At 34.3% G+C, this 25,961-nt stretch overlaps 1 protein-coding gene across 1 annotated transcript in view; it reads left to right on the forward strand.

Annotated features, from left to right (window-relative positions):
* Positions 1-25,684, forward strand: part of LOC132741824 (ubiquitin carboxyl-terminal hydrolase 33-like) — a 41,529-nt gene extending 15,845 nt beyond the window's left edge. The window contains exons 9-17 of the mRNA XM_060730088.1: positions 69-160; positions 10,153-10,316; positions 17,108-17,212; positions 18,097-18,142; positions 19,041-19,152; positions 20,443-20,508; positions 22,042-22,168; positions 24,563-24,626; positions 25,552-25,684. Coding sequence (XP_060586071.1) covers positions 69-160; positions 10,153-10,316; positions 17,108-17,212; positions 18,097-18,142; positions 19,041-19,152; positions 20,443-20,508; positions 22,042-22,168; positions 24,563-24,626; positions 25,552-25,671 — 896 coding nt within the window. The 3' untranslated portion in view covers positions 25,672-25,684. The remainder of the gene's footprint in view (positions 1-68; positions 161-10,152; positions 10,317-17,107; positions 17,213-18,096; positions 18,143-19,040; positions 19,153-20,442; positions 20,509-22,041; positions 22,169-24,562; positions 24,627-25,551) is intronic.
* Positions 25,685-25,961: the final 277 nt, after the last annotated feature.

Below are 25,961 nucleotides of genomic sequence, written 5' to 3' on the forward strand. Positions count from 1 at the left end.
GTTTTTAAAAGGCCAATATTAATAAGCTATTTATACACTATACTCAATAACTTTTATTATCTTTTAAGGAAAAAAGAGGACTGCACAGTATCAAAGTGTAATATCTGATATATTTGATGGAAAGTTGAGCAGTTCTGTACAGTGTCTTACATGTGAAAGGGTAAGTTAGTTATGATTCTCATTTGTGATATTTGATACCTTCTTTGTTACTTAATAAACCACCTACCAAATTAATATGCTTTTATATCTCACCAAGACAGTATGTACCATTATTACATCCCACAAAGTCAGTATGGTTATTATATCCCACAAAGACAGTATGGTTATTATATCCCACAAAGACAGTATGGTTATTTTATCCCACCAAGACAGTATAGTTTTTATGCCCCCACAATGTGGGAGCATATAGCGTTGCACTTGTCCGTCAGTCCGTCCGTCCGTCCGTCCCTACGTCCCAAAATCTTGTGAACGCAACTCCTCTTAAACCGGATGGCAGATTTTGCTTAAACTTACAGGGATGAACAACCTTAATGTGTAGATGGTAGTAAAGGAAGGAATTTTTGCTGCGACCAAATTTAACAGAATTATGGCCCTTTGTTGATTTTTTCACTATATACTATGTAGAAATTTTGTGAACGCAACTCCTCTTAAACCGGATGGCAGATTTTGATTTAACTTACAGGGATGAACAACCTTAGGGTGTAGATGGTAGTAAAGGAAGGAATTTTTGCTGCGACCAAATTTAACAGAATTATGGCCCTTTGTTGATTTTTTCACTATATACTATGTAGAAATTTTGTGAACGCAACTCCTCTTAAACCGGATGGCAGATTTTGATTTAACTTACAGGGATGAACAACCTTAGGGTGTAGATGGTAGTAAAGGAAGGAATTTTTGCTGCGACCAAATTTAAAAGAATTATGGCCCTTTGTTGATTTTTTCACTATAAACTATGTAGAAATTTTGTGAACGCAACTCCTCTTAAACCGGATGGCAGATTTTGCTTACACTTCCAGGAATGAACAACCTTAATGTGTTGATGGCAGTAAAGGAAGGAATTTTTGCTGCGAACAAATTTAACAGAATTATGGCCCTTTGTTGATTTTTTCATTATATACTATGTAGAAATTTTGTGAACGTAACTCCTCTTAAACCGGATGGCAGATTTTGCTTAAACTTACAGGGATGAACAACCTTAATGTGTAGATGGTAGTAAAGGAAGGAATTTTTGCTGCGAACAAATTTAATAGAATTATGTCCCTTTGTTGATTTTTAGTTTTCAACTTGTGGCACATGTAGTCCAAAAAATATTTGACCTAGAGTCATAAGATTGACAGAACAGTGGCGTGTGGGGGCATCAGTGTCCTATGGACACATTTCTAGTTTATCTTACCAAGACAGAATTGTTATTTTTATCCTACCAAGACTGTATGGTTATTTTATCCCACCAAGACAGTATGGTTATTTTATCCCACCAAGACAATACAGTTATTATATACAACTAGACTATGATATTTTCTCAAAAATACTTCATATCTAGGTGAGTAAATTGCTGGCCCAGCAACAGTGACTATTTCATTATGGATGCACTACTAGAATATGATAGTGCATGCAAACTTTGGTAAAAAGTTGTTAAATTATTACAAAATTTTTATTGAAAAAATGTTCACAAGGAAGATGGAGGCCCCTAGACCTTTGATTCCATTTGATTTTCAATGACATTCATTGCATACAGTGAACACTTCAGTACTAGAACAGAATTTTGTCAGTACTAGGACAAAATTTGGTCAGTACTGGAACAGAATTTGGTCACAGAATTTGGTCAGTACTGGAATAGAATTTGGTCAGTACTAGAACAGAATTTGGTCAGTACTAGAACAGAATTTGGTCAGTACTTGGACAGAATTTGGTCAGTACTGGAACAAAATTTGGTCAGTACTGGAACAAAATTTGGTCAGTACTGGAACAGAATTTGGTCAGTACTGGAACAAATTTGGCCAGATCCAGAACAGACTTTGGTAAGTACTGGGACAGAATTAGGTCAGTACTGGAACAAAATTTGGTCAGTACTGGAATAGAATTTGGTCAGTACTGAGACAGAATTTGGTCAGTACTTGGACAGAATTTGGTTTGTACTGAGACATAATTTGGTTTGTACTGAGACATAATTTGGTTTGTACTGAGACATAATTTGGTTTGTACTGAGACATAATTTGGTTTGTACTGAGACATAATTTGGTTTGTACTGAGACATAATTTGGTTTGTACTGAGACATAATTTGGTCAGTACTGAGACAGAATTTGGTTTGTACTGAGACATAATTTGGTTTGTACTGAGACATAATTTGGTTTGTACTGAGACATAATTTGGTTTGTACTGAGACATAATTTGGTTTGTACTGAGACATAATTTGGTTTGTACTGAGACATAATTTGGTTTGTACTGAGACAGAATTTGGTCAGTACTGAGAGAATTTGGTCAGTACTGAGACATAATTTGGTTTGTACTGAGACAGAATTTGGTTGGTACTGAGACAGAATTTAGTTTGTACTGAGACATAATTTGGTCAGTACTGAGACATAATTTGGTTTGTACTGAGACATAATTTGGTTTGTACTGAGACAGAATTTGGTCAGTACTGAGACATAATTTGGTTTGTACTGAGACATAATTTGGTTTTGTACTGAGACATAATTTGGTTTGTACTGAGACAGAATTTGGTTTGTACTGAGACATAATTTGGTTTGTACTGAGACATAATTTGGTTTGTACTGAGACAGAATTTGGTCAGTACTGAGACATAATTTGGTTTGTACTGAGACATAATTTGGTTTGTACTGAGACAGAATTTGGTCAGTACTGAGACATAATTTGGTTTGTACTGAGACATAATTTGGTTTGTACTGGAACATAATTTGGTCAGTACTGAGACAGAATTTGGTCAGTACTGAGACATAATTTGGTTTGTACTGAGACATAATTTGGTTTGTACTGAGACAGAATTTGGTCAGTACTGAGACATAATTTGGTTTGTACTGAGACATAATTTGGTTTGTACTGAGACATAATTTGGTTTGTACTGAGACAGAATTTGGTTTGTACTGAGACAGAATTTGGTTTGTACTGAGACATAATTTGGTTTGTACTGAGACATAATTTGGTTTGTACTGAGACATAATTTGGTCAGTACTGAGACAGAATTTGGTTTGTACTGAGACAGAATTTGGTCAGTACTGGGACAGAATTTGGTTTGTACTGAGACATAATTTGGTTTGTACTGAGACATAATTTGGTTTGTACTGAGACATAATTTGGTTTGTACTGAGACATAATTTGGTTTGTACTGAGACATAATTTGGTTTGTACTGAGACATAATTTGGTTTGTACTGAGACAGAATTTGGTCAGTACTGGAACATAATTTGGTCAGTACTGAGACAGAATTTGGTCAGTACTGAGACAGAATTTGGTTTGTACTGAGACATAATTTGGTCAGTACTGAGACAGAATTTGGTCAGTACTGAGACATAATTTGGTTTGTACTGAGACATAATTTGGTTTGTACTGAGACAGAATTTGGTCAGTACTGAGACATAATTTGGTTTGTACTGAGACATAATTTGGTTTGTACTGAGACATAATTTGGTTTGTACTGAGACATAATTTGGTCAGTACTGAGACAGAATTTGGTCAGTACTGAGACATAATTTGGTTTGTACTGAGACATAATTTGGTTTGTACTGAGACAGAATTTGGTTTGTACTGAGACATAATTTGGTTTGTACTGAGACATAATTTGGTTTGTACTGAGACAGAATTTGGTCAGTACTGAGACAGAATTTGGTTTGTACTGAGACAGAATTTGGTTGGTACTGAGACAGAATTTGGTCAGTACTGAGACATAATTTGGTTTGTACTGAGACAGAATTTGGTTTGTACTGAGACATAATTTGGTCAGTACTGAGACATAATTTGGTTTGTACTGAGACATAATTTGGTCAGTACTGAGACATAATTTGGTCAGTACTGAGACATAATTTGGTTTGTACTGAGACATAATTTGGTTTGTACTGAGACATAATTTGGTTTGTACTGAGACATAATTTGGTTTGTACTGAGACATAATTTGGTTTGTACTGAGACAGAATTTGGTCAGTACTGAGACATAATTTGGTCAGTACTGAGACAGAATTTGGTCAGTACTGAGACATAATTTGGTTTGTACTGAGACATAATTTGGTTTGTACTGAGACATAATTTGGTCAGTACTGAGACATAATTTGGTTTGTACTGAGACATAATTTGGTCAGTACTGAGACATAATTTGTCAGTACTGAGACATAATTTGGTTTGTACTGAGACATAATTTGGTTTGTACTGAGACATAATTTGGTTTGTACTGAGACATAATTTGGTTTGTACTGAGACATAATTTGGTTTGTACTGAGACAGAATTTGGTCCAGTACTGAGACAGAATTTGGTCAGTACTGAGACATAATTTGGTTTGTACTGAGACATAATTTGGTTTGTACTGAGACAGAATTTGGTCAGTACTGAGACATAATTTGGTTTGTACTGAGACATAATTTGGTTTGTACTGAGACATAATTTGGTTTGTACTGAGACATAATTTGGTCAGTACTGAGACAGAATTTGGTCAGTACTGAGACATAATTTGGTTTGTACTGAGACAGAATTTGGTCAGTACTGAGACAAAATTTGGTCAGTACTGAGACATACAGTCAAACGTGTATTAAGCGACCAGGCAAGGGAAACACCAAAAACGGTCGCTTAATGAAACGGTCTCTTAAGACAGTCAGCATGTTATAAAAGTCAAAATTTATAAATGACATCTTTTTTATTCGATGGGATTGTTTTTCAACTTCATTTTTATATAAATGTTGAATAATAAGTACGCTCCGATAATCTAAACGGATTCAAATGTAAAAATAACGTTCTGATATTTATTGACAAAATCAGTTTTGATCCATTACGTACATGTTTGACATTTTTTCCAGAATTTTTTAACTTCTCCGTTGTTATTCCTTGTCTCCAACACGAAAACCCTATTAGTGAAGATGTTTTCTGTTGTGCATTTTTTCATATGAAATAAACAAACTACATCTATTTGTTACGATTAATTTAATGGCTGATCAAGTTCAAGGTCAATTCAATGCAGTCTAAATGTCAACAAGCAAAGCGTATACACCATCTCAGTATGGGCGGAGCGTTGCATTGTTTATCCGATATTATTGGATAATACACGTCACGCGTATACTTAACTTCATTTGCATACGCTAAAACGGTATGGGAAATAGAGTTTTTCACACGTTTATTGTTGTGTTTTGATTGCTGACACTTGTGACATAACGAGGTGGCGTTCTCTAAAAACACAATTACTTGACAGGTAAAAGTGGTCGTTTAATGAAAAGATTGATGTCAATTAGGTGACTAATTAGCGGTCGCTGGTCGCGTTGAGCAAAAGTCGCTTAATACATTAAAGATATAGAGAGAAAATGATCGGGGGGAATTTAAAGTGGTCGTTTAAGACAAAAGTCGCTTAATACACGTGGTCGCATGGGCAAGTTAGACTGTAATTTGGTTTGTACTGAGACAGAATTTGGTCAGTACTGAGACATAATTTGGTTTGTACTGAGACATAATTTGGTCAGTACTGAGACATAATTTGGTTTGTACTGAGACATAATTTGGTTTGTACTGAGACAGAATTTGGTTTGTACTGAGACATAATTTGGTTTGTACTGAGACATAATTTGGTTTGTACTGAGACATAATTTGGTCAGTACTGAGACATAATTTGGTTTGTACTGAGACATAATTTGGTTTGTACTGAGACATAATTTGGTTTGTACTGAGACATAATTTGGTTTGTACTGAGACAGAATTTGGTCAGTACTGAGACAGAATTTGGTTTGTACTGAGACATAATTTGGTTTGTACTGAGACATAATTTGGTTTGTACTGAGACAGAATTTGGTTTGTACTGAGACAGAATTAGGTCAGTACTGAGACATAATTTGGTTTGTACTGAGACATAATTTGGTTTGTACTGAGACAGAATTTGGTTTGTACTGAGACATAATTTGGTTTGTACTGAGACATAATTTGGTTTGTACTGAGACATAATTTGGTTTGTACTGAGACATAATTTGGTCAGTACTGAGACATAATTTGGTCAGTACTGAGACAGAATTTGGTTTGTACTGAGACATAATTTGGTTTGTACTGAGACATAATTTGGTCAGTACTGAGACAGAATTTGGTCAGTACTGGGACAGAATTTGGTTTGTACTGAGACATAATTTGGTCAGTACTGAGACATAATTTGGTTTGTACTGAGACATAATTTGGTTTGTACTGAGACATAATTTGGTCAGTACTGAGACATAATTTGGTTTGTACTGAGACAGAATTTGGTTTGTACTGAGACATAATTTGGTCAGTACTGAGACATAATTTGGTTTGTACTGAGACATAATTTGGTTTGTACTGAGACATAATTTGGTTTGTACTGAGACATAATTTGGTCAGTACTGAGACAGAATTTGGTCAGTACTGGGACAGAATTTTGGTTTGTACTGAGACATAATTTGGTTTGTACTGAGACATAATTTGGTTTGTACTGGAGACATAATTTGGTCAGTACTGAGACATAATTTGGTTTGTACTGAGACATAATTTGGTCAGTACTGAGACATAATTTGGTTTGTACTGAGACATAATTTGGTTTGTACTGAGACATAATTTGGTTTGTACTGAGACATAATTTGGTTTGTACTGAGACATAATTTGGTTTGTACTGAGACAGAATTTGGTTTGTACTGAGACAGAATTTGGTTTGTACTGAGGGACAGAATTTGGTTTGGTACTGAGACAGAATTAGGTCAGTACTGGAACAAAATTTGGTCAGTACTGAGACAGAATTTGGTCAGTACTGAGACATAATTTGGGGTTTGTACTGAGACATAATTTGGTTTGTACTGAGACAGAATTTGGTTTGTACTGAGACATAATTTGGTTTGTACTGAGACATAATTTGGTTTGTACTGAGACATAATTTGGTTTGTACTGAGACATAATTTGGTCAGTACTGAGACATAATTTGGTCAGTACTGAGACAGAATTTGGTTTGTACTGAGACAGAATTTGGTCAGTACTGAGACAGAATTTGGTTTGTACTGAGACAGAATTAGGTTTGTACTGAGACATAATTTGGTTTGTACTGAGACATAATTTGGTTTGTACTGAGACATAATTTGGTTTGTACTGAGACATAATTTGGTCAGTACTGAGACATAATTTGGTCAGTACTGAGACAGAATTTGGTTTGTACTGAGACAGAATTTGGTCAGTACTGAGACAGAATTTGGTTTGTACTGAGACAGAATTTGGTTTGTACTGAGACAGAATTTGGTCAGTACTGGAATAGAATTTGGTCAGTACTGAGACAGAATTTGGTCAGTACTGAGACATAATTTGGTTTGTACTGAGACAGAATTTGGTTTGTACTGAGACAGAATTTGGTTTGTACTGAGACATAATTTGGTTTGTACTGAGACATAATTTGGTCAGTACTGAGACATAATTTGGTCAGTACTGAGACAGAATTTGGTCAGTACTGAGACATAATTTGGTCAGTACTGAGACAGAATTTGGTTTGTACTGAGACATAATTTGGTTTGTACTGAGACATAATTTGGTTTGTACTGAGACATAATTTGGTCAGTACTGAGACAGAATTTGGTTTGTACTGAGACAGAATTTGGTTGGTACTGAGACAAAATTTGGTTTTGTACTGAGACATAATTTGGTCAGTACTGAGACATAATTTGGTTTGTACTGAGACATAATTTGGTCAGTACTGAGACATAATTTGGTTTGTACTGAGACATAATTTGGTTTGTACTGAGACAGAATTTGGTTTGTACTGAGACAGAATTTGGTTGGTACTGAGACAGAATTAGGTCAGTACTGAGACAGAAATTTGGTTTGTACTGAGACAGAATTTGGTCAGTACTGAGACATAATTTGGTCAGTACTGAGACATAATTTGGTCAGTACTGAGACAGAATTTGGTTTGTACTGAGACAGAATTTGGTTTGTACTGAGACATAATTTGGTTTGTACTGAGACATAATTTGGTCAGTACTGAGACAGAATTTGGTCAGTACTGAGACATAATTTGGTTTTGTACTGAGACATAATTTGGTTTGTACTGAGACAGAATTTGGTTTGTACTGAGACATAATTTGGTTTGTACTGAGACAGAATTTGGTCAGTACTGAGACAGAATTTGGTCAGTACTGAGACATAATTTGGTTTGTACTGAGACATAATTTGGTCAGTACTGAGACAGAATTTGGTTTGTACTGAGACAGAATTTGGTCAGTACTGAGACATAATTTGGTTTGTACTGAGACATAATTTGGTCAGTACTGAGACAGAATTTGGTTTGTACTGAGACAGAATTTGGTTTGTACTGAGACAGAATTTGGTTTGTACTGAGACATAATTTGGTTTGTACTGAGACATAATTTGGTTTGTACTGAGACAGAATTTGGTTTGTACTGAGACAGAGTTTTGGTCAGTACTGAGACATAATTTGGTTTGTACTGAGACATAATTTGGTTTGTACTGAGACATAATTTGGTTTGTACTGAGACAGAATTTGGTTGGTACTGAGACAGAATTTGGTCAGTACTGAGACAGAATTTGGTTTGTACTGAGACATAATTTGGTTTGTACTGAGACAGAATTTGGTTTGTACTGAGACATAATTTGGTTTGTACTGAGACATAATTTGGTTTGTACTGAGACATAATTTGGTTTGTACTGAGACATAATTTGGTTTGTACTGAGACAGAATTTGGTTGGTACTGAGACAGAATTTGGTCCAGTACCAGAACAGAATTTAGTAAGTACTGGGACAGAATTTGGTCAGTACTGGAATAGAATTTGGTCAGTACTGGGACAGAATTTGGTCAGTACTAGGACAGAATTTGGTCAGTACTTTGACAGACTTTGGTCAGTACTAGGACAGAATTTGGTCAGTACTTTGACAGACTTTGGTCAGTACTGAAATAGAATTTGGTCAGTACTGGAATAGAATTTGGTCAGTACTGGGGCAGAATTTTGCCAGTACTGGAATAGAATTTGGTCAGTACTGAGACATAATTTGGTTGGTACTGAGACATAATTTGGTTTGTACTGAGACATAATTTGGTCAGTACTGAGACATAATTTGGTTTGTACTGAGACATAATTTGGTTTGTACTGAGACATAATTTGGTTTGTACTGAGACATAATTTGGTTTGTACTGAGACAGAATTTGGTTGGTACTGAGACAGAATTAGGTCAGTACTGAGACATAATTTGGTTTGTACTGAGACATAATTTGGTTTGTACTGAGACATAATTTGGTTTGTACTGAGACATAATTTGGTTTGTACTGAGACATAATTTGGTCAGTACTGAGACAGAATTTGGTCAGTACTGAGGCATAATTTGGTCAGTACTGAGACATAATTTGGTTTGTACTGAGACATAATTTGGTTTGTACTGAGACAGAATTTGGTTGGTACTGAGACAGAATTTGGTCAGTACCAGAACAGAATTTAGTAAGTACTGGGACAGAATTTGGTCAGTACTGGAATAGAATTTGGTCAGTACTGAGACATAATTTGGTCAGTACTGAGACATAATTTGGTTTGTACTGAGACATAATTTGGTTTGTACTGAGACAGAATTTGGTTGGTACTGAGACAGAATTTGGTCAGTACCAGAACAGAATTTAGTAAGTACTGGGACAGAATTTGGTCAGTACTGGAATAGAATTTGGTCAGTACTGGGACAGAATTTGGTCAGTACTGGAATAGAATTTGGTCAGTAATTGGACAGACTTTGGTCAGTACTAGGACAGAATTTGGTCAGTACTAGGACAGAATTTGGTCAGTACTGAAATAGAATTTGGTCAGTACTGGAATAGAATTTGGTCTGTACTGGGGCAGAATTTTGCCAGTACTGGAATATAAATTGGTCAGTACCGCAAACACATGTTTTATGTTTTAATAATAGATAATTATATTGCATGTTAGGATTAATGGGCATTTAATGTTTTTATATAATCAAGGTTTCTACAACCAAGGAGACTTTTCAAGATTTATCATTACCAATTCCATCAAAGGATCATTTGCATATGTTACATTCAACAAGTCATAACTCGGGACAAAAGGGCGGAGCATGTAGTGAGGTACATCAAGGATGGTTGCAATGGATGGTAGAGTGGATGAGAAGGTGAGATTTTGAAACAACTGGTCTCAAAGTTATAAAACTTATTTTCTGATTTCTGTCTCAGATCTCAGGTTTTTCATTGGTTATTGTACATTCCGTGACAGTTTCTGACCAATCAAATACATGGGATCTGAGTGTGAACTTGGAGAATTACTTTATAACTTTGAACCCTGTCCCCCATGAATCTTTGTGTGATACTGTAACCAATTAAGTGCATAACATTCTTTTATAGTTATTCTGTAAAATTTGGTGAAAATGTCCCATCACCAGTATTGTGTGGGACTGTATCAATTAAGTACATAACATTCTATTATAGTTCTTTGGTAAGATTTGGGGCAAACTTCTCCTCATGAATCGTTTTGTAGGAAGGTTACCTTATTTTGGGTATAACATTCTATGTTAGAATTTTGGTAAGATTTGGTCACCACTTCTCCTCATGAATCTTTTTGTAGGACTGTTACCTAATTCGGTGTATAACATTCTATAATAGAACTTTGGAAAGATTTGGCGCCAACTTCCCCTCATAAATCTGTGCATTTAACATTCCATGATTTCCCACTTGAAAAAAAAATATGGGAACAGTAAAATCCCTTATATCACTTTGAATGATATACCCCTTCTATTGATGCTGTTGCCATGATCCCCACTCTTGTTAACCAGGTTTTCAATTTTGAAAATCCTGGTTATTAGATTGGGGTATGGCGGGCGGATGGGCGGGCGGGCGTCAAACGAAATTGTGTCCGCTCTGTAACTCTTCAACCCTTTGAAGAATTTTGATGAAACTTCAGACAAATGTTTACCACATCAAGATGACGTGCAGAACGCATGTTCCGCATGGCTGGCTCCAAGGTCAAGGTCACAGTGACATTAACATTGAAAATCCTGTCCGCTCTGTAACTCTTCAACCCTTTGAAGAATTTTGATGAAACTTCAGACAAATGTTTACCACATCAAGATGACGTGCAGAACGCATGTTCCGCATGGCTGGCTCCAAGGTCAAGGTCACAGTGACATTAACATTGAAAATCCTGTTTACATGATTTTAACTTGATTTGGCAGTCAAAGGTCATATCATCTTTGGAGGTAATTTAAAAAAGATATGATATATTATTTCATGTCTACTTTGTAACTTGTTTTTCATTATACAGAATTATCAATATAATTATAGTGAACAAATTCTTCTGTGCTGAACTCGTCCTACATTTCTCAACGGATTTTGTTCAAACTTTCACAGAAGCTTTGTCATCAAGCACCCTGGCACATATTGTCGGGGTTTTGTGATTGGATAGTTTTTGACCTAATTATGGCCCTTTGTTTTTTTCCTTATACATAATATTATAGTGAACACTTCTTCAGTGGCAATTCCTCCTACATTATTCATGTTTTACATTGCACATAGTTACATTGTTTGTTGCTTGTATTTGTATTTCAAATACAACATATTTATCTACAATGGTGATAATTGAAAACCTGGTTTCATGGCATTGCCATGTTTCTTGTTTTCAAATTAGTTGCCTCTTTGATATAACGATATTCGGATCTGAAGATATAAATTCGATGTTCCCCTGAATATTGTTATAAGTGGAGTTTACTGTATATTGTTGATCTTCAGTTTGGACATGTATGTTTTTTCTTTTGTAAAAAAAGGGACAACCATGTTATGTATAACATTGTTCAAACTTCCATATTTCAAATTTTTACTTGAAAATTTCTATAAATCTTATTCTTATCTTGATTTGCGACACGGGAGATGACGAAGAGTGGAACTGTATCGCCTAGTTAGCTCACCTGTCACAAAGTGACAGGGTGAGCTTTTGTGATCGCTTTTCGTCCGGCGTACGTCCGTCCGTCGTCCGTCCGTAAACTTTTACTTTAAATGACATCTCCTCATAAACCACTAAGCCAATTTCATCCAAACTTCACAGGAATGTTCCTTTGGTGGTCACCTTTAAAAATTGTTCAAAGAATTTAATTCCCTGCAGAACTCTGGTTGCCATGGCAACCAAAAGAAAAAACTTTAAATATCTTCTTTTAAAGAACCCAAAGAGCTAGAGCTAAGATATTTAGCATGAAACATGTTCTAATGGGTGTCTACCAAGTTTGTTCAAATAAAAGCCCTGGGGTCAAAATTGGCCCCGCCCTGGGGGGGTCATTGATTTTCCCTATATGCATATAGTAAAAACTTAAAAAATCTTCTTTTAAAGAAACCAAAGAGCTAGAGCTAAGATATTTAGCATGAAACATGTTCTAATTGGTGTCTACCAAGTTTGTTCAAATAAAAGCCCTGGGGTCAAAATTGGCCCCGCCCCGGGGGGTCATTGATTTTCCCTATATGCATATAGTAAAAACTTAAAAATCTTCTTTTAAAGAACTCAAAGAGCTATGGCTAAGATATTGAGCATCAAACATGTTCTAATGGGTGTCTACCAAGTTTGTTCAAATAAAAGCCCTTGGGTCAAAATTGGCCCCGCCCCAGGGGGTCATTAATTTTCCCTATATGCATATAGTAAAAAACTTAAAAAATCTTCTTTTAAAGAACCAAAAGAGTTAGAGCTAAGATATTTAGCATGAAACATGTTCTAATAAGTGTCTACCAAGTTTGTTCAAATAAAAGCCCTGGGGTCAAAATTGGCCCCGCCCCGGGGGGTCATTGATTTTCCCTATATGCATATAGTAAAAACTTAAAAAATCTTCTTTTAAAGAACCAAAAGAGTTAGAGCTAAGATATTTAGCATGAAACATGTTCTAATAAGTGTCTACCAAGTTTGTTCAAATAAAAGCCCTGGGGTCAAACTTGGCCCCGCCCTGGGGGTCATTGATTTTCCCTATATGCATATAGTAAAAACTTAAAAAATCTTCTTTTAAAGAACTCAAAGAGCTATGGCTAAGATATTTAGCATCAAACATGTTCTAATAGGTGTCTACCAAGTTTGTTCAAATAAAAGCCCTGGGGTCAAAATTGGCCCCACCCCGGGGGTCATTGATTTTCTTTATATGTGTATAGCAAAAACTTAAAATCTTCTTTGAAAAAACCCAAATAGCTAGAGTTTGAATTTAAGCATGAAACATCTTCTAGTAAGTGTCTAGAAAGTTTGTTCAAATAAAAGCCCTGGGGTCAAAACTGGCCTGGCCCCAGGGGTGTCATTGTTTTTAACTATATGTTTATAGTAAAAACTTAAAAAAAATCTTCTTTTAAAAAGCCCAATGAGCTAAAGCTTAGATGTATAGCATGAAACATCTTCTTATGGATGTGCAAATAAAAGCCCTTGGGTTAAATTGGCCCTGCAACGTTGGGGGGGGGGTTGGGTATGGGACCAAATATACAGGTGAGCGACCTCAGGGCCATCATGGCCCTCTTGTTTTTCTATAGTCAAGAACTGTGTACAATTCTAGATCCAAATGGGTTCAAACCCCGTCAAGGGCAAGTAGTTGTTTCCTTGAGGAAGAAATTTTACACTCATTGCTCAGTAATGGTTGGTTCTAGGAATGGGTTTGAAAGTGTGTCTATAAGCTAATAGCTTCCTACTCAATCGAACTAAAATAAATTCTGAATAAACCAACTCTGGATCCCTATCCTACTGATGGCAACTTATTCTACCCATCGCACCCTTTGCAGACCATAATCAGCGGGCACATTAGCACAGTCTCATCATGGTCTGCGCTGACCACTGTTTACAAAGTTTTCCCTAAAAAATGATGAAATGGTTTTGTCCAGATTAAAGCATGAGCTAGTTCATTTAGTATATTTACCATTGTAGGTGATAAGGTCACTTATAAAGCCGTCCGGTTAGCTCAATAGGTAGAGCGTTGGACTGTGAATCTGGCTACCTGGGTTCGATTCCCGGACGGCACAGGTCATTTTGGTTGTGAATGATCATGAAATCCTTTCTATGGTCATTTGCACTGTACCTCTGCTCTGGCATGTACAGAAGTTTCAGTTCCTTGCGAAAGTAAAGGCAACTAGTACTGGTAAACTGTTTATGACAGCCTGCCCAGGACCAATGCGGTGGTTGAACTGTGCTTTTGTGAATTCAATGTGAGTTACCATCGTGATCTGGAGTGAAAACTACCAACGTGGTCACCATAGGTCACTTATTATTAGGAAGCTCTCATTATGCAACAATTGGTAGATTTCTAGTATTTTAATGTTGTTTGATTCATCTTTTATGTGTTTATATGTGTAGGTTTTTATGTTTATTAACATTCATGACAGTATGACTGGGGCATCCTGGTAATTTCTTTTTTTTTCAAAATTTTAGTTTTGTTTTGTTTTTCTTTTCACTTTTGTTGTAATTATGCTATCTTCATATGATTATATCGTTAATTACAGAAAAATGTATGACCACCAATTAAATACAAACCATTTCCCCATTCACACTTCACATTATAGTCAAGGTATAAGTGGTTTGTAAATTTTTACATGTAGAAAAATAACAGCTTAACAGTTCAGCTTATTTGGGCACAAGACCTGGTTTACATTCCCTCGATTCAGTTAAATCAACTTCATAGTGCTGTATATTTTTCTATGCCCCCTACCCCAAAATATTCTTGAAGGAGAATATAATATATAAAAGAATTTCAGGTCTGTCTGTCTTATATCTGTTGTTTCCTTTAAATTGTCCATAATCTTATGTTTAATATCATTTCCTTCTTATTAACTTATCCTTTCTCCCACCTGTCATTTCCTTGACATTTTCATTCTGTTTGTCGTTTCTTTCTAATTGTCTCCCATCTGTTGGGGCGTCCGTGGCCGAGTGGTTAAGGTTGTTGACTTCAAACCCCTCACCGCTGTGGGTTTGAATCCTGACAGGGACTTTGGATTCTTTCATGTGAGGAAGTTATCCAGCTAGCTTACGGAACGTCGGTGGTTCTACTCAGGTGCCCGTTCATGCCTGAAATAATGCACAGAGGGGCACCTGAGGTCTTCCTCCACCAGTAACGTTGGAACGTCGCGATGTGACCTATAATGTGTCGATGTGACGTAAAACCCAAAACAAACCAAAAAAAAAGTCTCCCATCTGTCAATTGCACAATGTAAGCATGATATATGCAATTATATAGAATAGAAATAAGTCAAGGAGGTAGTGACATCTATATTTGCTTGTCAATTATCAAATTTCTCTCACGGGTCAATAAATAGCACGTAATTTTTTTCAACGGACTCATATCCTGTTTATATCAGTTGTTAAGGGGTGCAACTGAGTAAGTCACACACATTCCATGTATCATCACCAGTTATCTATCCTGACTGCTAACCATTATAAGGCAAGTGTTGATATTTTGTGTATGTTAATGGCAATTTGAGGTTTAAAGTAAATGTGAATGAGAATCTTGTAATACTGTGTAAATGTTTATGGCCATTTTGAGATTATGTGTAAATGTTTATGGTTAACTGCAATGTTGAGATTCTGTGTTCATGTTTATGGCAATTTTAAGAGTCTATGTAAATGTTTATGGCAAATTTGAGATTCTGTGTAAATGTGAATGGCAAGTTTGGGATTCTGTGAAAAAGTTTATGGCAATTTGAGATTCTGTGTAAATGTTAATGGCAATTTGAGATTCTGTGAAAATGTTTATGCCAATTTTAAGATTCTATGTAAATGTTTACAGCAATTTTGAGATTCTATGTCAATGTTTATAGCAGTTTTGAGATTTTGTGTAAATGTTTACAGAATTTAGATTCTATGTAATTATTTACAGCAGATTGTGCATCTATGTACAAACTTTTGTTAAAGACATCCTCAGAATAAAGACCATCCTGTAGATAAATGCCACTTTTTAGCAACCTAAGGTTCTTTGGTGTAAAGCAATCAAAGTTACCTTTAAATAAAGTCCCAGTTTGGTCTCTCCTTTGTCTGACCTTTGTTCAAAGGTTTAACTGTAAGCATTAATGACCAGGCACTATTTCTATGGTAGATTTAGATCTTATGTTTAACTTATATTCTGTGTAAATATTTATAACAGCTTATGGCTGTATAAAGAACTATATGACAAACAAGATTTCTAGAGCTGTCATTGATAGAGATGGTATCGATGTATTGTTGATATTTTTCAGTTGATCAATAATCGATACACATTTGAAAAAATCGATAATTTTGATTGATTATTTTAATATCTATGAATCATGGAAATTCACCCAAAACATAATTTACAAAAGCAGGTGGCCATGTCTAACACTAAGCTGTTGTTACATAATGGACACATTTCAAAGCAGTGATGACAAAAAATGGTTATGAAAATATGAAAAGTCCTGCAAAGGACATTTATAAACAGGACACAACTTATTTGTATGAACAGAACATATAATTTACTAAAATCATTTAAACAGGCATGAAAGCGAATTATATACATGAAATTAGGAGTATAATTTGTCATCCTATATCGATGAATCGTGGTATTGACAATATTGTTATCGGATATCAGTATATCGTCAATATGCTTTGCTATGTATCAATGACACCTCTAATAATTTCTGTTCTTTTGGCAAATTTAGATTATATGTCAATGTTTAAGGTCATCAAGTTTAATAGAAAATTGATAATTCAAGAAAATGTTGATTGCACATAGAATTCTATGTAAATGGTAATGTAAAATTTAGAATCTTTGTAAAATTGCAAAATATAAAATTCTGTATACATTTTTATGGGTAATTATGATTGGATGTAAAAGATTATGTCAAATTTTAAAATTTGCAAACTTTTGAAATTCTGTATACATGTTTATGGGTAATTATGATTGGATGTAAATGATTATGTCAAATTTTAAAATTCTGTGTAAATGGTTTATATTTTCAGCTGGTTTTTGGGACCTGTAATCACTTTACAAGATTGTCTGGCTGCTTTCTTCTCAGCAGACGAGCTTAAAGGAGATAACATGTATAGCTGTGAAAAATGTAAAAAGTATGTACACATTGTTAAAGCCTCCAGATTCATGATTATTTTCTTGAAAATTTTGGAAATGTATTTAAAAGAGATGAACAAATAAAGCAATTTACATACATGTTTTGCAATTAGCACTTACAATCCAAGAAAATTACCAAAAAGTGGTCAACATATTCACAGACAGTCCTTCCTTCATTAGTAACGCAGAAGAAATATGGTAATAAAATAATGCCAAAGCAGTCCTATATCACATAATGACATATAACATGTAAAATATCACTTGGATCTTGATTGTTTTTACCTTTCTTAAAATTTTAGGAAATTTTTCTCAATATTGATTTTCTTGAAATATTTTGGCTCATCTGGAGGCGTACAGCTTTAAGCTTTCAATTTTTCTTTGTTTGCCATTGGCATTTTTATTGATTTATTGACTGACTTGAGATTTAATGATTTTGTGTAGTTTAAAACATTTCTTCATGTTTGCAAGATTTTATTTTTCAAAAAGCAGAAAATTTGACTACTTTAAGTCCACCATTAACAACATTTTGCACAAATGTTTCGTCATAAGGTCAAATTATAGCAGAATGTTTAGATTCATTTTGGTTTTCAATTTCTGAAGTCATAACAAGTCTACAGCTTATATTGTGATATTGGTACTGAAATACTTAGTTTAAAACAATACTGAATTGTTTCTCCAGAAGAAAATAAAAGCTGAAAGTTGCTTTAAAGTTAACCTTGCAGAAGGAGAGTTGCCACTGCCATGGTAACAGGGCAGTGTTTTACAGCAATATACTGGTATATTGTTTCACAACTTTAAATTTTTCATAACATATACTGGTTTTACATAAGGCGTTAATAAACTTTATCAAGTAACTTCAGTTCTCTTCTTGTTTTGTTTATAGGTTAAGAAATGGGTTGAAGTATTCCAAAGTTTTACAACTACCAGAGGTGAGTTAGATTAGTGTATGTGTAGTACTAAATATATTGAACAACTTGAATGAAATCATGGGGAGCATTTTATCGTTTTATTCAAAAGGTTCTATAAATTTAGTAATAAACCTACAGAGATATGATATTTTACATGTTTTTTTCAGTTTTTTGTCTTATTATTTTTAACTGGTTTTATATGGATTTATGATTCAGGATATTTGATTGATCCATCTCTGTGATATCAGTATTATGACAATAATTTGCTATGAATTATCTCTTACTGATTTATAGAAACACTCTTTATTTATAGATCGAGTCAAGCTATTGCATCATATAAATACCTTAGCTTCTATTTTGTTCAAGAAATGAACCTTGACCTAAGAATGTAGCTAATGGCTACATTAATGTGACAACTAAATTTCTGCTAAAGGGATATAGATTAGGTTCGAGAGTTTGAGCCATAGGTGTTCGAGCGATCTGAGGTAGAACTCAAAATATTATAAAGGAATTTTGCCAGGACTGGGCGATGAGTTCGAGCAAAGGGAGGTATTCAAGTGATCTTAGTTCAAGCAAACACAGTTTACTTGTAACTTAGTTACTATATGAGCAGCGTCACGACAAAACCAACATAGTGGGTTTGCGACCAGCATGGATCCAGACCAGCCTGCGCATCCGCGCAGTCTGATCAGCATTCATGCTGTTCGCTGTCAGTTTCTCCACTTGTAATAGAGTTGGTAAGCGGACAGCATGGATCCTGATCATACTGTGCGGATGCGCAGGCTGGTCTGGATCCATGCTGGTCGCAAACCCACTATGTTGGTTTTGTCGTGACGCAGCTCAATTATTGTTTTAAAAAATGAACCTTGACAAGAATGTAGCTAATGGCAGCATTAATATGACAACTATTTTGTTTCAGATATTAAGCATACACCTCAAGAGATTCAGACATGAGTTCTACTCATCCAAGATCGGCACTTATGTGTCCTTCCCCCTGACCAATCTAGACATGAAACCATACCTTCATAAAGGTAATCTTCTCTAAATATATATTACTACATTCTGCCCAAATTAGCAGAGTAGATATATTATCATTTTGGACTCTGGAAACTGATTTTGTAGACTTAATAACATGTATATTTTTTGTGTGAGATAATTATAATGAAGGTAGTATTTCAAATTCTGTTCCTACTCCAGTGTGATTTTCATCCAATTTGCATAGGAAAATTTTCAATTTTGTGTTAATGAATAGACCTGAGTAGTGGTGCTGAATCTAAGAAACACTCATCAGATTTCTGTTTTGCTTGAATTTCTGTCAACATTGCAAAATACACTGCCACACCGTCATGACTTTGCCTGTTATAATGCTAACCTCAGTATATGGCTCATATGACTTACCCCCAAATTCCCAAAACTTTAAATCGCCTATCTCAAATTAGAAGTACGGCAAATTCATTAAACAAATTAAACGGGTTAAGGGTTAAACAAAAACATTTTAAGGGACGTTAGAACATAATAAAAATTGTAATTTTATATCTTTAAGTTTTCTGATTAAAATATGGTAATTTCCAACTGTAAAGGTACTTAGTTTGATTTTTCCATTTTGTACGCCTTGTGGGCAAGTTGTGACTGGACGGTATTTTACATGGTTATTTTAGGGTAAAATGTAAGTAAATGTAAATAAATTCCTTAGGTTCTGCAGATTATCATTGAAATTAAAGGAATATTTTAACCTTGCTTCAACTGATGCTACCAATGGGAACAGCGAGGCCACGATCAGCTTGGACATCTGTTCCGTCTGACCACGTACTGTTCATTATTCAGTTCACTATTCAGTCGGTTCTTACTTTTAAATTTTCCCTATAAATGATAACATATATGAACCGATCTCACCTATATATGAACTTTCAAAAATAACAGACAACAACACAACCTTGTTACAAGATGAATTGGGACAATTCTACAATAAAATTGAACAGATTATAAACGTTTGTTCTATTTGCAATATTTTTCCCATAAATAACAAGTGTAATTGCAATAGTCAACAATTCTGGAACACTGTCAATTAATTTTGGCTAATGTTCTAAATGTTACTATAATGAGTAACAAATTTTCTATATTTAGTAACATCTGACAAAAGTGTAGCATCTTTTTTTATACCTTAGCTCTATTATTTGTAAAGTTGAAATTGATAACCTGAAGAAGGGTACATAGCACCGGAAACTGGTAGTTATAACAAATTTATAAACCGACCTGGTGTTTTGATATGTTGTTCTCCCCTCCCAATCTTTTAATTTATTGGTTTATTATTTGTTATTCAGATCATGTAAGCAATGTAACAGTCTATGATCTTGTAGCAGTGATCTGTCACCATGGAACAGCTGGAGGTTAGTATTAATTCTTATACTGCTGGTTCCATGTTCACAAAGCTTAAATTGCTGGTTCCGTGTTCACAAAACTTATATTGCTCGTTCCATGTTCACAAAGCTTAAATTGCTGGTTCCGTGTTCACATTGATTAAATTGCTGGTTCCGTGTTCACAAAGCTTATATTGCTGGTTCCATGTTCACAAAGCTTAAATTGCTGGTTCCGTGTTCACAAAGCTTATATTGCTTGTTCCATGTTCACAAAGCTTAAATTGCTTGTTCCGTGTTCACAAAGATTAAATTGCTTGTTCCATGTTCACAAAGATTAAATTGCTGGTTCTGTGTTCACAAAGATTAAATTGCTTGTTCCGTGTTCACAAAGCATAAATTGCTGGTTCAGTGTTCACAAAGCTTAAATTGCTTGTTCCGTGTTCACAAAGATTAAATTGCTTGTTCCATGTTCACAAAGATTAAATTGCTGGTTCTGTGTTCACAAAGCTTAAATTGCTTGTTCCGTGTTCACAAAGATTAAATTGCTTGTTCCGTGTTCACAAAGCTTAAATTGCTGGTTCAGTGTTCACAAAGCTTAAATTGCTGGTTCCATGTTCACAAAGCTTAAATTGCTGGTTCCGTGTTCACAAAGATTTAAGGATCAGGACCAAGATCAGGATCAAATTTTCATACTCAAATATTCCCCATTGTTTATCATCATAGATTAAATGTTTTAATAGCAACTTGATAAAACAGGACTTGAAATAGCATGTTTATGTAATTTTAGAATAAATTTATTGTTAGTTTTTACAGTTGATCCAAATATTGATCTTGATCCTAAAAACGTTCTTATTTTGATCCAGTTATTTTTGTATTTGTTTTATTATTTATTGATATTTATTCCCAAAATAGGTTGGTTTCTTTGCAAATCGGCAATTATATACACTGAATATGTACCATTTAATGCTAGCATAATAAGATCAATTTTAGTTTTATTAAACAATGAAAATAAAATCAGGATTATTTGATCCTGATCCTGATCTTTTCTTAGGGAACTGTTGGCCAGGTTACGATTACGCCTTTGTCACCTATATAGAGCCAGGCTAGCCTTGATAAATCAACATTGTTTAAGGCCATGCATATTGATGTGTAATATATTATTTCAAATTTTATGTTTAAAGTTTTTGATTCTCGGAGGAGTTTCTTTTAATGTGGTTATAGTTTAACATTACACAGCATATAAACAATTTTATGTGTGACTTTAGGTGGTCATTACACAGCATATAAACAATTATGTGTGACTTTAGGTGGTCATTACACAGCATATAAACAATTTTATGTGTGACTTTAGGTGGTCATTACACAGCATATAAACAATTTTATGTGACTTTAGGTGGTCATTACACGGCATATAAACAATTTTATGTGTGACTTTTTGGGTCATTACACAACAAATTATATATATTTGGGTCATTACACAACAAATTATATATATAAACAATTTTATGTGTGACTTGAGGTGTTGATTACACAGCATATAAACAATTTTATGTGTGACTTTAGGTGGTCATTATACAGCATATTGTCAGAATGTGCTAACAGAACATTGGTATGAGTTTGATGATCAGTATGTGACAGAAGTGGACGTAAACCAGGTCATCAACTGTGAGGCTTATGTCCTCTTTTATAGGTAATTTATTTAAATCTACTATTTTAGCTTGACTTTACAAAGAGCTGTCCTATTCACTCCTGTGTCAGACTGTCGGCATCAAAATTCAGATTGAAGTTTATCTGCAATAAAATACATTTTATTTCTTGATATTTCAACCTTCAAATATATATACCTTATCACCTTATGTGACAAATTATAACTAGTAGCAATATTTCCAGATTTATTTTCAATCTGGAAACAGTTAATTAATAATTATCTACTACACAAACTTTTCTATCTCCAACGTTTCGAGGGGTTAAACCCCTCTTTTTCAAGGAGTTTCTGTTTATTTTTATATAAATCACATATTTATCTTCTTACATCTCTTATCTTAAACATAACATAGTTTAAGATAAGAGATGTAAGAAGATAAATATGTGATTTATATAAAAATAAACAGAAACTCCATGAAAAAGAGGGGTTTAACCCCTTGAAACGTTGGAGATAGAAAAGTTTGTGTAGACTAGTAGATAAATAAAAAATTCCAGATTTATCTCCTTATTTTTCAAAGGATTTACTTTAAACTTTAAGTTTCATAAAAACCCTTACTGTATAAGTGGATATTTATGGGTCACAAAATTTTGCGAATGCCAAAAAGTGGACTTTTTGCATTTGAAAATAATTGCCAAAATATGATTTCTCAAATGTAATTTTTTTTGTGTGTATCATTCTTTCAGTACATGCTTAGAATATGCTGTAATTGTAATTGTTCTATTCAGTTGTTTAATATCTTTATTACTTATATAATTGTTTGAAATATACATTGTTAGTTTGATAATGGACTTGATCACACATTTTTTGTCATATTTTTTTTTGAAACATACTTTTGTTATAACCTTTTGTGTTATAAGCATATAAATTGAGCGGTGTCATGACAAAACCAACATAGTAGTTTTGCGACCAGCATGGATCCAGACCAGCCTGCGCATCCGCGCAGTCTGATCAGGATCCATGCTGTTCGCTATCAGTTTCTCTACTTGCTATAGGGTTTGTAAGCGAACAGCATGGATCCTGATCAGACTGCGTGGATGCGCAGGCTGGTCTTGATCCATGCTGGTCGCAAACCCACTATGTTGGTTTTGTCATGACACGGCTCATTATTGTTTCATGAAACCATTTGTGATTTGTTAAAGCTGCACACCTCCAGATGAGCCAAAATATTTTTAAAAAATTCATTTTTTAGAAAAATGTATAATTGAGATCTTAAGAAAAGTAAAATATTAAAAGGTTCAATATTATATTAATTATTTATTAAATATGTTATGTGCGCTTAATGACTGATTTTGCAGTATTAATCACTATAATTCTACTGCATTACTAATGCAGTAAGAGGTATTTATGTATATTTTGACCTCTTTTAGGTAATTTACGTGGTTTGTAAGTGCTGTTTGCAATATGTAAATTACTTTCTTTGTTCACTTCACAATATTTTACTTTTAAATAAATTTTCAAAATTTTCATGAAAATTAGCATGAATCTGGAGGCATGCTGTTTTAAGACCAAACCTAAACAAAAAAGCAATGAGAAAAATTAATCTTAGTACCCAAATAGTCAAACTTATTCATGTAAGATGTTGTATGAAAACTTGTTTTGAAATGAAAAAGAGAATTTGCCTTAAAAGAAATAACTTTTGCGTGATCAAATATTTGCGAATAATTTTAATATTTGTAAATATTTCCATGTTGCAAAATTAACCACTTATATAGTATATCATAAAATAATGATAAGATTCATGACTTTGTCATCAATACTTTTCAGAATTATCTAATAATTCAGCCAAACTTCACAGGAGTGATCAGTACTATCCCTAGTTGTGCATATCGCCAGCACATTCCACTTTGTTGTACAAAATGGCCACCAGTGCTATAAATAGAAAAATCTTGTCTGGTTTTCACAGGTGATATACTTGTGGGATTTCAACCAAACTTCAAAGGAGTGATCAGTACTATCCCTAGTTGTGCATATCGCCAGCACGTTCCACTTTGCTGCACAAAATGGCCACCAGTGCTATAAATAGAAAATCATGTCCGACTTTCGAGATAGAACTGCTGGTTAGATTACAATGAAACTTCATATAAGTGATCATTACCATCCCTAGTTGTGCATATCCCAGGTATTTTCTGCTTCACTGCACAAAATGGCCCCCAGGGCTTAAAATAGAAAAATTCTGTCCGGCTATTACAGGTCAAACTTCTGGCGGGATTTCCACCAAACTTCACAGGAGTGATCAGAACCATACATGGTTTTTGGAGAAATATGTTTTGTGACAAAGACCCTTCAAGTTTATTAGTGTTTTCTTACCTGAAATGTCATGAAATGATTTATTTGTGTATTCATGTTTGGCATGTTATAAATGACTTTTTATTGTTGCAGGAAACAAAATGACCACATGAATAGTGTAAGACAAGAGGCTATGGAATTGATGAATAAAAGAGAGGTAAAAAACTTACAAACCAATATTTCTTGTAGGGTTGCTTACCTGTATTATGTGTCATTAAAGTACCAAAAAGCCTTTTACAAAGTATTTAGATATGATCTTTAATGTAGTCATCTAGGCTACCAAGATATTATATAATTAATTGATTTAACCCTCACCATCCAAAATATTTTCAATGGACTTGTCCATCTTTAAATCTGAAAAAAATTATTTTTAGTCATTATTTAAAATACACTGCAGCCCCGCTATAACGCGCCCCTGAATTAAGAAAAACAAAAAAGCCCAAAATAAATTTTAAAAATCCTCCTTTTTCTATCAAACTGCTGAGTCACGAAATAAATGGCGTTTGAATAACAAAGGGACACAACTAAAGCTGGAAGCTATAACTACAACTGTTTTAGCTGACAAAAATTTTCTGTTTCTTTTAAATATAATTACATGAAGTATTATTTGATAATATAATATATGTTTTCATTATTAAATTTTTTTAGAATGAATTAATTTTGATATTTATTGAACAGTAAGTAAAAATCCTTAGCACTATATGTATGGGGTGTGGGTGGGGTAATTACGCAATGATTGTTGTATATCAGAACCTCCTTATAGCCCTGTGTTGAGACCCAAACATGAGCGTTATAATGGGGATGCAGTGTATGTACCAACTGAATAGCCAAAAGTGCACATCATGTCACATAAAAATAGAATACAGTACAGGTTCAATTTTTGATGTGCGATATGTGTTTAAGACATAGTATAATGTTTATAGCAAAATGTATCAGTGTTATATAATAAAAATTCAATATTTTCAGCCAAGTTAATAAAAACTCATTATTTTCAGCCAAGTTAAGAAAAACTCAATATTTTCAGCCAAGTTAATAAAAACTCCATATTTTCAGCCAAGTTAATAAAAACTCAATATTTTCAGCCAAGTTTGATGCATTTCTTTGTATCAAAGCAGTGGATTAACAGATTTAACACCTTTGCAGAACCAGGACCAATCACAAACCAGGATTTTCTGTGTCCACATGGTGGTATGTATACATGAAATAAAGTGCTTCAAGGGGTAACCCCTTGTAAAATAATGACTCCATATAGTGTATTAATTGTCAAAGTTATAGATTGATAGAGATACATGTTTGACACCTCAATTGCTAAGTAGATTGATCGAGGCACATGTCTGGCACATCATAAATTGCTAGAGACCTGTTATTCCTGAATAAATTCAATGTAGATTGACCACACATGTCATTCCTCATTAATTAATTTGTAGGTCTTTATATCAGAGCATCAGTGGCCGAGTGGGTAAGGTCATTGACTTCAAACCATTTGCCCCTC

This window comes from Ruditapes philippinarum, unplaced genomic scaffold (genome assembly GCF_026571515.1).
Source record: "Ruditapes philippinarum isolate M1 unplaced genomic scaffold, ASM2657151v2 ctg3831_1_1_1_1, whole genome shotgun sequence".
Taxonomy (NCBI): domain Eukaryota; kingdom Metazoa; phylum Mollusca; class Bivalvia; order Venerida; family Veneridae; genus Ruditapes; species Ruditapes philippinarum.